Genomic DNA, 14156 nt, shown 5'->3' with positions numbered 1-14156 from the left:
AAAAAAATTCATCTCAAGTTAGATTTGTTTTTATATTGACTTTTTCTCTTCCCTCATTTCTCTCACACAATAAAGTGCCTTTGAAATATGGCCACATAAATAATTTCCTACCTAAACATCTTGGAACCTAATTCTATCAAAAAGAAAGGAATAAAAAAATTCACTGGTTCCTGGAGAAAAGGCAGCAATAATACTACATTTGATTTCCCCGGATCTGAGGGACCTGCAGGGGGCGGTTGGGGCTCTGTCCACCTCACAGCCAGGCTCTGCGTAGCTTCTGCCACTGCCCTCATTCCTGTCTTTGGTTCCCTTTTCTCACCTGATTGATGTTGAACTTGGCATTTAGGCAATTTCCCCTTACCGCTGCTGAATTCTACAAGACATAATCTTTAAAGGGAGAGAGGAAAAAACTTCCAGATCACCTCACAGTGATAACTACTTCTTTCCTTTCTCTTTTTCATGGGAAATAGAGCTCTTCACATCCTTAAATTTCTATAGATGTTAGTTTTGTTCTTTCTGCTTTCAAACCAGTCTCCTAAGTTCTACACTGGAGATTGTTATAAACATTTTTAATAGGAAGTATCAAGGAAGCAGGATGGAGTCAGTTAAAATGCCAGAGAAATCATTAGAGAAATGTGGCCAGTTTTGCCCCTGCCAGGTACCATCTTTATTCTTACTAGACTATAAGTCTGATGTTGTGTAGAAGGATCCTGTTCTGAAGTTACCATTTTCAATATAGTTCCAAACCCTTAATTTTTGGGGGGAGGACAATCATGTTCACAATCTATAGTCCAGTGTACCCTTGGAAATCAGTGGAGGTGTTTGCAGGGTTGCAGAAGACATGTCATTAGCACATTGGGCTGAAAATGTTTTTCTTACTTAATGAGTATAGAAACCAAAACAGTCTGTATCTGTTTATATGAATAGACCATATGATACCTGGGGATATGGAGTAGTGCAAACTTCAGATGTCCTCTATTCTACCTTCAATAAACATGTTTCAGTGTGTGGTGTCTAATCTTCCAAGATGTGTGTAGTTCTCTGCCCGTGTGGTACTGTTCGGAGTAACGCTGTGTGCTGGCTGGGTGTGTGCACCTGCAAGTGTTGTTGTTTCACGTGTTCTGCTTTTCTCTCCCTCTCTCGCTGCTGCCCCCGCTCCGTCAGAGAGAGCTGCAGGTCTCTGCTGCCGCCTAGTAGTTCCCTGTCACAAAGGGATGCCAAGGCTTACCGATCTGTCTGTCAAAACCAAAGATGTCTGGGAAATCCCTCGAGAATCCCTGCAGTTGATCAAGAGACTGGGAAATGGGCAGTTTGGGGAAGTATGGATGGGTATGCTAAGCCTCAGTTACTTTATTACTAGCATCCTCGTTTGGGAAGTCAAAGATGGAAGGTGAAAGTAAAGACTGTGAGCAGAAGGAAGGTTGTAATTACTAATAGTGGGGAATAATGATTTTGACTTTGGAATTCTGGAATTTCTAGAAAAACTATGTAAGTGGTCAAGATTGGCAAATGGCTCAAACACTATTATATGTGTTTCGATTCATAAACCAGTAAATGGCACAAGGAATGATCCAACCTGCACCATATGCATTGCTCTGCATTTCCAACTGCAGATGTCTGTTCAATGAGCTCAGTATCGCCCTCAAGGGCAAGTCACCTTCCATCTTCCCTAGTGCATGCATGATTATGGATTATAAGGACTGTGTTTTCTTTATTAATCCTCTTTCCTGTAGAGAAAGCTGATGGGTTGTGTTTTAACTTAACTGTGATTGCATCGAGTTGTACCCCACAAACTTCTGGATTGGCTAAAGATGCGTGGGAAGTTGCACGTGATTCGTTGTGTCTGCAGAAGAAGCTGGGTCAGGGGTGTTTCGCAGAAGTGTGGCTTGGTAAGGCAGAGGGCACGTTTTGTTTTGGCTGCATCTCAAAGCCAATTAAAAGGACGGTTTCGAACAAAACACATTAACAGCCATTGGGACCAAGACACTTAACCTGGATAGCTGGTACAGGCCACCCAGATTTTCAGAACATGGCAGTACCTTCCTGTTCTCTTCTGTCCTACCTCACGTGGTTAATTAAGGCATGCACAGTACAGGAAACCAATACAATAGAACTCTGGGGTTTCTTCTGCCTAAGACCTGGGAAGGTAAGATACTATAGATGGGCTACTGTAGGAGGAGACCCTGGGCTTTTTTGCTCAATGATCCTGGGTTTTTTGCTCAATCTTTACTAGCTGATTAACCATGGGCAAAGGGCTTGTTTAACCTCTTTGAGCCTCAGTTTCCTCATCTGTAAAACTGGAATGATAGCTACTTCATAGAACTAGGAGGATTACAAGGGATAATATGTTTAGAGTCCCTTGCACATAATAGGTGCTCAGCAGATACAGGTAGTTCTCTTAATTTGGTTGTCATCTCATGGATAAGGCCTTCGGCACTGGGCCTTCCCCATATAACTCCCTCTGAGGCAGTTGCAGCTTTGCTTAGACAATCCATGGACTTAGGCCCCACCCAAAAAAGTTCTGTCAGTAAGGCAGTATTAGCATTTATGGAGTCATCCTTCTTCCTTTCTTAGATTCAATGAAAAATAATTGTTGTTATGTGTGGCTGTAGGTATTTAGGTGTAGTCTGCACTAAAAGATTTAACATGCTTAAAGCACTTGGAACAGTCTGACAATGAGGACATACTGCATAGATCCAGAGTTAGAGATAGAAATAGAGAGACAGGTAGATACTCAGACAGACACATATGTGCATATGTATAAGCTATTTTAATAAGTATTATCACTATTATTGTTTTTCAGAGTCCACATTGTGATGTCCATCTCTCACTGGACTTTAGCTCAAGGATTGTAAAATATGTTTATATGACCTCCTCCATCTGCCCAATTTATAATTAAAATTATGGGTCCTAAGAATTTTTATCCAATCATTAATACAATCAGGAATAATTGAACACTATACAAAATTTATTTACAAACATTTTAATTATAAACTTTAAATCATTACACATATTATTAAGATTTTGCTTCCCACTGAACGTAAAACATCATTTTTTGGTAGTTCAGGATCAGGATGGAATGCCAATGTAAGTAACTGAGTTGTTATTAGACAAAAAGATTTCTATTTAAAATTTTGGGTTACTAACACTCAAATAGCAAAGACCACTTACAAGTTGTCAAAGTTCCCATTTATGTTTAGTGGTCAGATATTTTGTAAGATTTGATGAATATTTCTTTAAGCTACTTATTCTTTCATGATGCATATTTTTATAAGTTGCATTTTATAAGTATATGAACCATGTTTTTAAAACATGGTTGCATTTTATAAGTATATGAACCATGTTTTTAAAAGGGTAACAAAAGTTGCTTCAATTTACAGAATTTTTTAATTCTAAATTCAATTATATTAAATATAAAGTTTAATCTTAATTTAATCTAGCATTTTCCAAATAGAAAATAATATAATCTAATGTAGAAGATCCCCCCCCTTATAAATAGTCTTAATTCAAAGTCATAGAGCTAATAATGGAATACCCATACAACCTACTTTTTTAAAAATTTGGGAGCTGAAAGAAACTCAAAAGACAATCCAGTTTCATTTCAGTATTTTGCAGATGAGGTAACCGATGATCATAAACCAGGCATGCCTCTGGATCTACTAGATATTTTTAACATGTAAAGTTTAAATATTTCTGTTCCCTCTTAGCTGTTGTCTAATTTTTCCAGTCTAGCTGATAGAAGTCATTGCTCTGTTGTGGCTGACCATCAGTAAGCCTGAGGAATTTTCCTTACCTGGTTGAAGTATGGGCAAGAAGTCTATGAGCTTGCCTCTGCTTATCAGCATAATTGCATTCTACTTATAGATCACCTGTTCAAGGACTCAGTCAAGTAGCTCATGCATGGCAGACAAGTGAAAGTCTGGTGGTAATTTCCAGACATCCTCAGCATGTTGCCATCTTTTTAAAATGGTATACCCCATAAAACGGAACTTAATCTCATCTCTTCCATGCTCACTGTACTGCCTAATGGATGGATATTGGATGGCCAGGCTTGTTCTAACCCCTGGGCTTTTATTCTTGTAAAGAAGTGTCCAGAGCTTTTGGCATACATTTGTAATCAAATGGCTGAGTCAGAAAAGGAACGTGGTATATATCAAAATAAGAAAATAGTTCAATTATAAACCATAATATAGCCAGAAGTAAATACATTTTTTTCTATCGAAAATCCTTGACCGAGTCCTTACATTTTATTGTCTTTGTTTGATAAAAACTATATTAAATTTTTAACTTAAAATCTAACCTTATATAAATAGCTATTAATTTAAAAACTTTTTTTCCATCAAAAGAGGACCTTTTGTTTGACTTAATATTGTGGGATGTCTGCAGGTACCTGGAATGGAAACACAAAAGTAGCCATAAAGACTCTTAAACCAGGCACAATGTCTCCTGAGTCGTTCCTCGAGGAAGCGCAGATCATGAAGAAGCTGAAGCACGACAAGCTGGTCCAGCTGTACGCCGTGGTGTCCGAGGAACCCATCTACATCGTCACCGAGTACATGAATAAAGGTGGGCAAGGCCTCTCCGGGCTGCACCGCACAGCGGCCTGCAGGGCTTGTTTCGGGGAGAGGGGTGGAGTTGCCTGCTTGCTTCTCTCCCTGGTTTCTGCATGAGTCAAGCATGCCCATCAGGAAGTGCAAATTGTGTGCTCATCAGTGAAAACGTTTTAAAACAGGCCGTGACCTCCCGTTTGCCCCCCAGGTCCTTGTGATGCCTGTACCTTTTGCATGCTGCACATGCAGAGTTCTAGCTCCTCCCCGTAATGAACGCATCCATTTCTAATGTCAGTGATACAGGGGGCTGTGACAGTTTGCTGTTGTTTTGAACGCCATCGCTTGTATTAAATTTCCTTTGTGCAGGGCTGAGCAATTAATATCAGACGCTGGTCTTTGGGCTAAGTTGAGTCTCTATTTTTTTAACTTTTTTTTTTCCCAGCTCTCTTCTTAAAATCAGATGAAGAAAGACATGCTTTTAAAGAGCACATTTTATTCTCATTCTCTCTGTGTGTGGCTCTGTCTCTCTCTGTCTTCTAATCAAAGCAGTATTTTTGGGGATAAAGCCAAAGATCACTCTGTTTTGGAAAAATAGAAGAACCAAACAAGAAATGTCCTTAAAAGGCCATGCATTGTACATCAGAGGATACCAGTGTAATTTTTCCTTTCCATGTTCTCTGAAACTATACTAGGAATTTTTTTTTCCTGGCAGATTGTCCTTTGTATCCAGGGTTATTTGGTAAATAACTTTGGGATTAAAGCATGAAAAAACTCACCGTGACCATGATGAGCCTCCAGCCTCTGCACGTGGCTGTCCCAGCCGTGGCGTTAGTTCTGAGCTACTCGAGCTGTGTTATCACGGCGGCACTGAAGCTCAGCTCTCTACATACAGGGCTCATTGAGGCCTGGCTGGCCATGATGTAATGGGGAGCTATTTGCCCCACCCTTAGATATTCTTTTCTTTCAGGTATTTTTTTCTTGATTTAAAATCTGTAAATAAGCTAGGCCAGCAGTTCTCAAACTTGACTATGTGTCAGAATCACCTAGAGGGCTTCTTAAAATACAAGTTTCTGGTCCTAACCTCTAGAGTTCTGATTCAGTAGATCTGGGATGGAGCCTGAGAGTTGCATTTCTGACTCGTTCCCTGAGGGATGCTATTCCTGCTGGTCCCGGGACCCCATTTCGGGAACCACTGGATGGTCTTTCCCCACATCACTCCTTTGTGCGGGTTGACCCTGGGGAAGGCGACTGAAGTGGCCCGGCTCTTCACATGTTCTTCTTTATGACAAAAAGGGAATCGAGTCCCATTTCTTGTAGTTTCATCAAGTTTTTGTGGTCCTTAGAAATGGCGTCACCATGGTTTATTTTTAAAAGGTAAAACTACTGCCTTCCACTGCATAGTTTTTTTCTGTGTTTTTGGTATGAACCTTTTTTTTTTGCACAGATGGCATTATTCAGTTCAGTTACCTCATTACTTCTAATAAGAAAGCCAAATATAGCCCTTTGTTGGACATTTTATCTTTCAAAGTAAATTGAAATGGTTTCATGTTTTCTTCATAGGAAGTTTGCTTGACTTCTTAAAAGATGGAGAAGGAAGAGCTCTGAAATTACCAAATCTGGTGGACATGGCAGCACAGGTAGGCCCCATGGTACCTTGATTCCTGCCTTAGATCTAATGATGTGTAAATACATCAAGCCAAGGTGTAACGTGTTCCATTCTCTCAACTTGCACAGGTTGCTGCAGGAATGGCTTACATCGAACGCATGAATTACATCCACAGAGATCTGCGGTCAGCAAACATTCTAGTGGGGAATGGACTAATATGCAAGATCGCCGACTTTGGATTGGCCAGATTGATCGAGGACAATGAGTACACAGCCAGACAAGGTAGGCACTTGGATGACGATGGCTCTTGATCGCATCGTTGAAAACAGTCACTTCCTGCAGAGCCCTTCCTCCCTCCTTCCCTTTCCTTCAGAAAATGTTTGAAATGTCATTCTTCAGAGAGGTTTTTTTTTTTCTTCTTTTTTATCTGTCAGGAATTTGACAACTCAGCTGGTGGGAGGCTGTCGTGGGTTTCAGTAGATGGATGAGATGTTCCTTTTTGATGAGTGAGTGTTCACTGGTGTGGTCCTCCTGGTTTGTGCCACTCTCACAGTGTCCAGGCCTGGGACACTTTGCTTTTGAAGGAGGGTTGTGGAAGGCCAATAGATCAGTCAGGCAATAGCTCGTCATTCCACCAGAATCTCGGCAAAAAGCGGAAGGCACGCTCGTTGGGTAATTTAGTAAAAGAGTTGTTTACAAAGGCATGGGCAGGGTTTCAGAAAGCCAGCAGAGCATGGTGCTTTCCACTGTATGTCCCAAGGCTTGTATCAGCAGTGGACCTGAGGCCTGAAGGCAAAGGAGTATGGGGGGCAGTGGGCACCCGAACTATGGACGCAGCTATGCTGAAAAGCCACCTTTCATTAGAGAGAGGTAACAGGGTGGGTCTGGAGGATTCATACCCAGGCTCACTCTTCAGCCTCCTCCAGACCTCCTGCCAAACCCAACAAGAAGCTAGGGGTCAAAGGTGCCCATTGATGAGTTCAGATGGGTCCAGAGCAAGAACAGTAAAAAGGGGATTTAGAGGGAAAATAGAAGGTAACGTGTAGTCACTTGAAAATAACTTCCCTTAATTACCTCCTCCTACCCTCCCGCTCCAAAGATTTGTAGAATTGGCCTCTAGAAAAATTATATCCCAACCAGCAGCCTCTCCGGTGGGCAGCTTGTCAGGTGCTTTAAGAGCACCAAGGAGGAAATGCCCACGGTTATTTTCTGTCCTCAGATATCTTCACGTAGCGGTCAACAGGTAAACATGCAGAGTTAAAAGGGCTGTTGGCAATTACATGTAGGCTCCTCGTGTGGAATATAATGCCTGTGTCTGCAGGAAGAGGTAACCTTCATTGTTGTTGTTTTAACCAAAGCTGGTTATTCTGAGCAAGGCTGAGTGGTGACTGGAATATATTACAGGGCGGTGCTTTCTGCTGGATTTCATAAAGGCCACCTCCAGAATTCTTATTCTTCTTTATTTTTCAATTCTTTCATTTCATGCCAATTCTTCCCTGCTTTTATCATTCTCGGCAGTCTCCAGTGATGAGGAAAAATGTTAAACTCAAATCCTGGCTCGCACAGACACTGTCCAAATGCAAAATTATGTGTCGGTCAGACAGCTTGGCTATTTGAATTTCCCCAACATGTGGCAGTTCTTGTCCTGGCGCCAAATGCCCACACAGCAAGCATGCCCACACATTACACACACACCAGTGCAGGGCCAGATGGCATGCGGATCTCTAATCAAAGGCACACGGACAGCTTTGGTTGGCACTGGCAGTCCAGAGAAAATGTGGACGTGATTTTGAGTCAAGGTGAGCTGAGAGGATCTGAAGTACCACTGGGTCTGAAACCTGGCCCTAAATGAAAGCCTTTACCCAGAGGCAAACCTGTCAGATCTCAGCTTACAGACCTGGAAGGAGAGGAGAGCAGAGCAGAGCAGAGCGGCGAAGATTGTGAGGCATGAATATCTGATTTAGGACGTGGTGAGAGAGAGTCAGTCTTGTTGTTTGGCCCTGTAAGCATCCTTCATGTTGCTGGAGGGATTGTCCAGGATTTGTTTCTCCCCTTCTCCTGGACTTTGGACTTTATGGAATTTGTGGTCCTGAACCATCCATAAATGAGAGGGTTACCAGGCCAGAGGCCCGAGGATGCTGGCAGGAGTGCTGTTGACAGGGCCTGGCTATTTAGCTCCTGGAGTGAGACCCCTCTGGCGGTGGCCCTGGGTGATGAGCGCCCATGGGGAAGGCGTGTGAGGAGCCCTCACTGGTTATTCTCACTTCCACGGCTGCTGTGGAACAGGCCCAGCGTCCAACCCAGCCTTCAAGTCCTGTCTTCTTCAGTCAGCTCTCCTGATTGCTTTCTGTGGGCCCTCACCTCCACCATCACCTTTCAAAGGATTGGCCTCAAACCGTTTGAGTATTATGTTTTCCTCACTTAATTTCCACAAAGAGTATTCACCCTTCCTTCTTAAAATTCTTTATTTTTCCATCACCATTTATCCCCTCTGTGCCCTCTCTCACCTCCACCCATCCCCCTCCACCCCAGCAATCACCACACTGTTGTCCATATCCATGAGTTATCTCTCTTTTGTTTTTCTCAATTTCTTCATCCCCCACCCTCACCCCTGCCACCAGAGCTGTCTGCCTGCTCTCTATCTATGAGTCTATCTCTATTTTGCTTGGTAGTTCAGTTTGTTCATTAAATTTTTGTTCATTAAATTCCACATATGAGTGAAATTATATAGTATTTGTTTTTCTCTGGCTTATTTTGCTTAGCATAATGTTCTCCAGATCTATCCATGCTGTTGCAAAGGATAAAAGTTTCTTCCTTTTTTTAGCAGAGTAGTATTCCATTATGTAAATGTGCCACAACTTTTTTTATCCACTCATCTACTGATGGACACTTGGGCTGCCTCCAAATCGTGGCTATTGTAAATAACGCTGCAATGAACATCGGGGTACATATATTCTTTCTAATTAGTGTTGCAGGTTTCGTCAAATAAATTCCCAGAAGTGGAATCACTGAGTCTTCCCTTTCACTAATATCTTTAGATCCATGCCAAGGACTGGAAAGAGATAAGTAAGAAGTAAATGAACTGGAAATCTGAACTGCGGTGGGGGGACCACAAAGTCTGTGAGGCCCCAGGATTTGCAAGGGGAATAAAAGAAATGCTGCCCTACAACAGAGGGAGTGGCAGGAGCAGGGGCATTTATGGGATGTACTTACAAGTGCCAGGCCTGCGCGGAAGAATGTGAGCAGTGGGCAGGAAACAATAGCAAGAGGCTCAGAGGGGTTAAGTCACTCACATCAAGTCCCACAGCTAGTGAAAGGGCAGAGGCAGGATTTGATTCTATGTATGGCTGGCCCTACTGCCTCTGCCCTCCTAAACTATATTGACTGCCTCCGATCCAGACAGTGATTAAAAGAACAGAAAATTAAAAATTGAGATTAGTCATAAGTCCCTTTATTTTATGTAAAAGTTTGGTGGTGGTGGTGGTATGTGTGTGTATGTGTGTTGGAAAGACTTTCCTTTTCCGGCTCTGGGACAGCTCGGCTGCTTACAGAGTTCCTCCCAGGGGTCTGCCTGCCCTGGCCTCTTGGCAAGGCAGGAGGCCTGGTGTGTGTCTGTGGTGTGCTCTGCAGATGGCATGCGTGCTGCGTGCTGAAGTTTTTGCTGGGAGGAAGCCGCCTCTCCACACAGCTGGCCCGTGTGCCTGGTAATATTTGCTGGTTGGGTCTTATGATCCCACAGGCCACAGCCAGGCAGCATCGTGACTATGGGCTGTAGGCAGTGTTGAAGCATGTGCTGAACACAGGTGTTTGGGTCTGTGAGTGACAGTTGTTTTCAGCACAGTTGTGACCTCCCCATTGAAGGGCACACTGAAATGTCTGTCCTCCCCCTGGGTGGCTGTGATGGCATTTCCCAGGGCACAAGCAGCACTGGAACGTGGACCTGTGTCAAACAGCCCTTCCTGCGTTCCTGCCTCCCACCCCCCCACCCCACTGCACTGCCCAGAGGCCCCACCCCATGTGAGGAGGAAGGTCAGGACTAGGCCCGAATCGGTGAGGATGATGCTCTGCCAACAGCAGTCTGGAGGCAACCAGACAAGGCGTGATGCTGCTCGTTCTGTTACCTGTGCTTTGCTCAGCTACAGCAGATACATCTCTATAGATCTCTCTGGTCATAGACTCTGTGCTAAATTCTGACCACTCAGGGCCTCTGAGTAATGCCAGCACTCACTATTTGAGGGCCTTGTGTGTGAAAGGGACTTTGCTGGGAGCTGCTGGTATTAGGAAGCTAAGACTGCACAGGGGCAGGGAGCAGGCATGGGGAGGAACACATGGGAGCATCGCTGAAGTAGAACCAGGTGGGAAAGCAGCTCTGTCATCTGGGGTCGCGGACAAGCTAGCTAACTTTGCCACATCTCAGTTTGCCTAGTTGTGGAAATATAGTTTACCTGCTTTATGTTTTAATTTTTGCAAATATTAAGTAAAACAATAAATGTAAAGTATTTAGCATAGTATCTGGTGCATTGCGGATGATAGATAAAAAAATACTCTTGTTATGTTCCACATAGGACTAAGCTTTTGGATAATAAACAAATGCAAGAATGGATTGCAGGCACAATGGAAAGGCTGAAACACTCTTCAGGAAAGGGAGAGAGGAATCAAACCTAATTCCCACATAGTCTAATGCAAGTAATCATGAGAATGGAGTTGCCCATAACAGAAATGAGTGGTCTTATTTTCAGAGAAAGAGGGTGAGTTTGGGATTTATTGAGCTTGAGGTGGTTGTGGTGCTACATCCAAGTGAGGTGTTGAAGCCCAGAAAGGTCAGTCAGGGTGCCCCCTGCCCCCGGTCCTCACCTTCCAGCCCTCCCACATCACTGTGCCTCAGCTGGCCATGGCTTCACCCCCGTGCTACCTACACCCTCCCTGTTCCCAGCCACCTCCTCACCCCAGCACTGCACCGTCTTCCCAGCCTCATTCCACAGCTGACCCCAACCATGCCCGTGCCAGGGCGCCGCAGAGACCTGCCGTCCGCCCTTTGGTCCTCACACTTGCGACCACACCTGTCTCCTGTAACCACCAGCCTGGACAGCTGTCACCCAGCTGCACTTCCAAGACTCACAGCCCCTCCAGCCATCAGACAGTCAGGAAGCAGCAGGAGAATTCTTGACAGACTCGTGTTTTTTTCTTCATTAGCTTTCAGGAAACTCGGTGCTGACAGACATCGTTTAAACCTAACAAGTTCAGATACACCTGGCTTATGTATAAGAATGACTTCTTTTCACCCTGGCCAGTGTGGGTCAGTGGTTATTAAAGTGTCAGCCTGCGCACTGTAGGGTCTCGGGTGCGATTCCCGGTCAAGGGCACGTACCTGGGTTGCAGGTTCAATTCCCGGCCCTGTCTGGGTGCGTTTGGGAGGCACCCAATTGATGTGTCTGTCTCACATCCATGTTTCTCTCTCTCCCCCGACCCCTTCCTCCCCTCCCTTCCACCCTCTCTAAAAAAAAAATCAATGTAAATAATGTCCTCCGGTGAGGTTTAACAACAAAAAAGGAAAAGGAAAAGAAAAAAAATGACTTGCTCTAGTGGACACACATTTTTTTGGAATCATACTATACAAACCATAAAATGAATAAATTTGCGGTGTACAACTCAGTGAATTGTTACATCTGTATATGCCCCTGAAATCCCCCACAGGGAGCACCACCAGTACCCTAGAAACCTCCTCATCCCCTTCCAGCCAGTAACCACCCAGAGGGAGCCACTGTCTTCACCTGTCACCATAGATCCGCTTTGCCTGTACTGAACCTCATACAAGCGAATCATAGGCTGTACTCTTGTGACTGGCTTCTTACCCATCATTATGTCTGCGAGATTCATCCATGTCACTGCACATAACCGTAGTTCCTCCCTTTACAGTGCTGAGTAGTATTCCATTGTACAAATATATCAGTTCATTCTACCGCCATTTCTAGTTTGGGGCTATTATGAATTAAGCTGCGTGGTGGTAGATGCACGTCCTCCTATTTATTGGGTATATTCAAAGGGGTGGAATTGTTAAGTCATAGAGCAAGCCTAGCATTACAGTGCTCCGTTCCCTCTGGGCCGCTGAGGCGGCCTGGGGAGACTGAGGAACCTGCGGTTACCGGTTAGGAGCCCAGGTTTGCACTAGCTCTGTCACTTACAGGTGTGCTGTCCCCAGACAAATCACTTAACCCAGTGGTCGGCACACCGAGGCTTGAGGCTCGTGGCAGTTTGCCCACCACTGACTTAACCATTTGACCCTCGTTTTAGCATCTGTAAAATGGAGATTAAAATAATTGCCTCACATAATTAACATGAGAATTAAATGGGCTGTCTCTAAAAGTTCTTTGAGGGTTCTGAAATATAAAAGCCATTCTCATAATCTGATTTTTGTATGTTTTATGTATATTTTCCTTGAAAAGGATCTTTATTTTCTTACTTAAAAGTTTTTTAAGAAAATGACTATTGGTAATCAATATAGAAGAATCAATCTTTTAAGAGAAAAAATGTTATTTCATTATTTGACAGCCCTCTCTCTCTCTCTCTCTCTCCCTCTCTCTCTCTCTCTCTCTCACACACACACACACAGATGCATACACACACACTCACACACAGATGCACACACACACACACACACACACACAGATGCACACACACACACACACACACTCACACACAGATGCACACACCGCCCTGGTCTTTCCTGACTCCCTCCCATCAGGCTCTTTCACAAGGACCTGCCTCCTTAACCCTTTCCTCTCCTGATCTGAATCCTCACAAAGACAGGAACATAGAGCTGCTCTGTGTTTGGGGTTTAGTTTAAGGTCTAAGTTAAGGACAAGATCATTGTTGTGGAAGCAAATGTCAAGGCAATTTAATCACTGGATCTTCAGAATGTACATAGAAACGGGCATTCGGGCGTTGTATAAGACCTGCTGTAAGTTTCGATTTGTGTATGAAATAGAAAAAGAAAAACGCCTCTGTTCAGATGCTCTCAGTACTGAGGGTTTACGTTGATAAGAGTATTATCTGGAGGAAATTTTGCGTATAAATTAGACTGCAAAGAATTCATAATTGTTGCAGTTTTCATATTAATTATTTCATGTTAAAAAATTGTTACTGCATAAATTAACACATTCTTTCATGGAGAACATATTTTAGAAAGATTTGTTACTTTAATAACTCTTTGTGTATTAGATGTCCCAGATGCCTGTACTAATTAAATATAATCAGATTTTGGATTCAAAAAGCACAGTAGCCATTTAACACAAACAAGCAGGCAGCTAGGTTGACAAACACAGTCAGGAAGAAGCGGGTCCCTATTTCTTTCATATGTTGAATTTCACAGCTCTGAGCTGTGAATTCAGTTCCTGTCCTTCCTTTGTGTTACTACGACTGGGGATTATCAGGCTCAGAACGCCAGCTTTCCAGCTCAAGGGCTCCTGCAGAATTCTTAATCAGCTCTTCTGAGGCCCCTGTAATCCCGTGGCAGATCAAGGCTGATCTCGCCACGAGGTGCCCTCCCTCTGCCCCTGGCCGCACATGCATTTCTTGTTCTCTGTCAGCAACAGCATTGCAGTTCCCACACAGTGTGCTGTGACCTGAACAGCAAATGTGTGTGTGTGCCGGGGCGGGGCGGGGGGGGGGGGGGGGTGGGGGCGGGGAGGCGGCAGGGGAAGTTAATTATTGAATTTAATCTAATTCTTCCCATGCTAGAGAAGCAAACCATCCTTTAACAACAAGCAAACCCTTTCCAATGCAGCCATTGTTTTAAGTACCGAGCAGGAAACGCGTTTGTTTGAACTGACCACACATGGCCCCCAGGGGCCGTCTGGTGAGAGCTGGGGGTTCCCGCAGAACGCCTGCTGGTGGCCGGGCTGGAGCCATCGTTCCTGCTGAGCGGACGGGTTGCAGCCTGAACCGAGCCTGGTTCCCATCAATCCTCCCCGATCTGAGTTTGGTACACTTCTGTCGCTAGG

General features: G+C 44.1%; 1 protein-coding gene across 5 annotated transcripts in view; it reads left to right on the top strand.

Moving 5' to 3' along the window:
* Positions 1-14156, top strand: part of FYN (FYN proto-oncogene, Src family tyrosine kinase) — a 206135-nt gene that overhangs the window by 167612 nt on the left and 24367 nt on the right. For 3 of the 5 annotated variants that reach the window (XM_008159381.3, XM_028140267.2, XM_054721825.1), the window contains 4 exons: positions 1165-1329; positions 4387-4566; positions 6111-6187; positions 6285-6438. In XM_008159381.3, the coding sequence (XP_008157603.1) occupies positions 1165-1329; positions 4387-4566; positions 6111-6187; positions 6285-6438 (576 nt within the window). Of the gene's footprint in view, positions 1-1164; positions 1330-1733; positions 1890-4386; positions 4567-6110; positions 6188-6284; positions 6439-14156 lie in introns of all 5 variants that reach the window. The other 2 variants (XM_008159451.3, XM_028140293.2) reach the window with 2 other exon arrangements.

This window comes from Eptesicus fuscus, chromosome 10 (assembly GCF_027574615.1).
Source record: "Eptesicus fuscus isolate TK198812 chromosome 10, DD_ASM_mEF_20220401, whole genome shotgun sequence".
Lineage (NCBI taxonomy): Eukaryota > Metazoa > Chordata > Mammalia > Chiroptera > Vespertilionidae > Eptesicus > Eptesicus fuscus.
The sequence above is the reverse complement of the archived record's forward strand: the minus strand, read 5'-3'. Positions and strand labels throughout refer to the sequence as shown.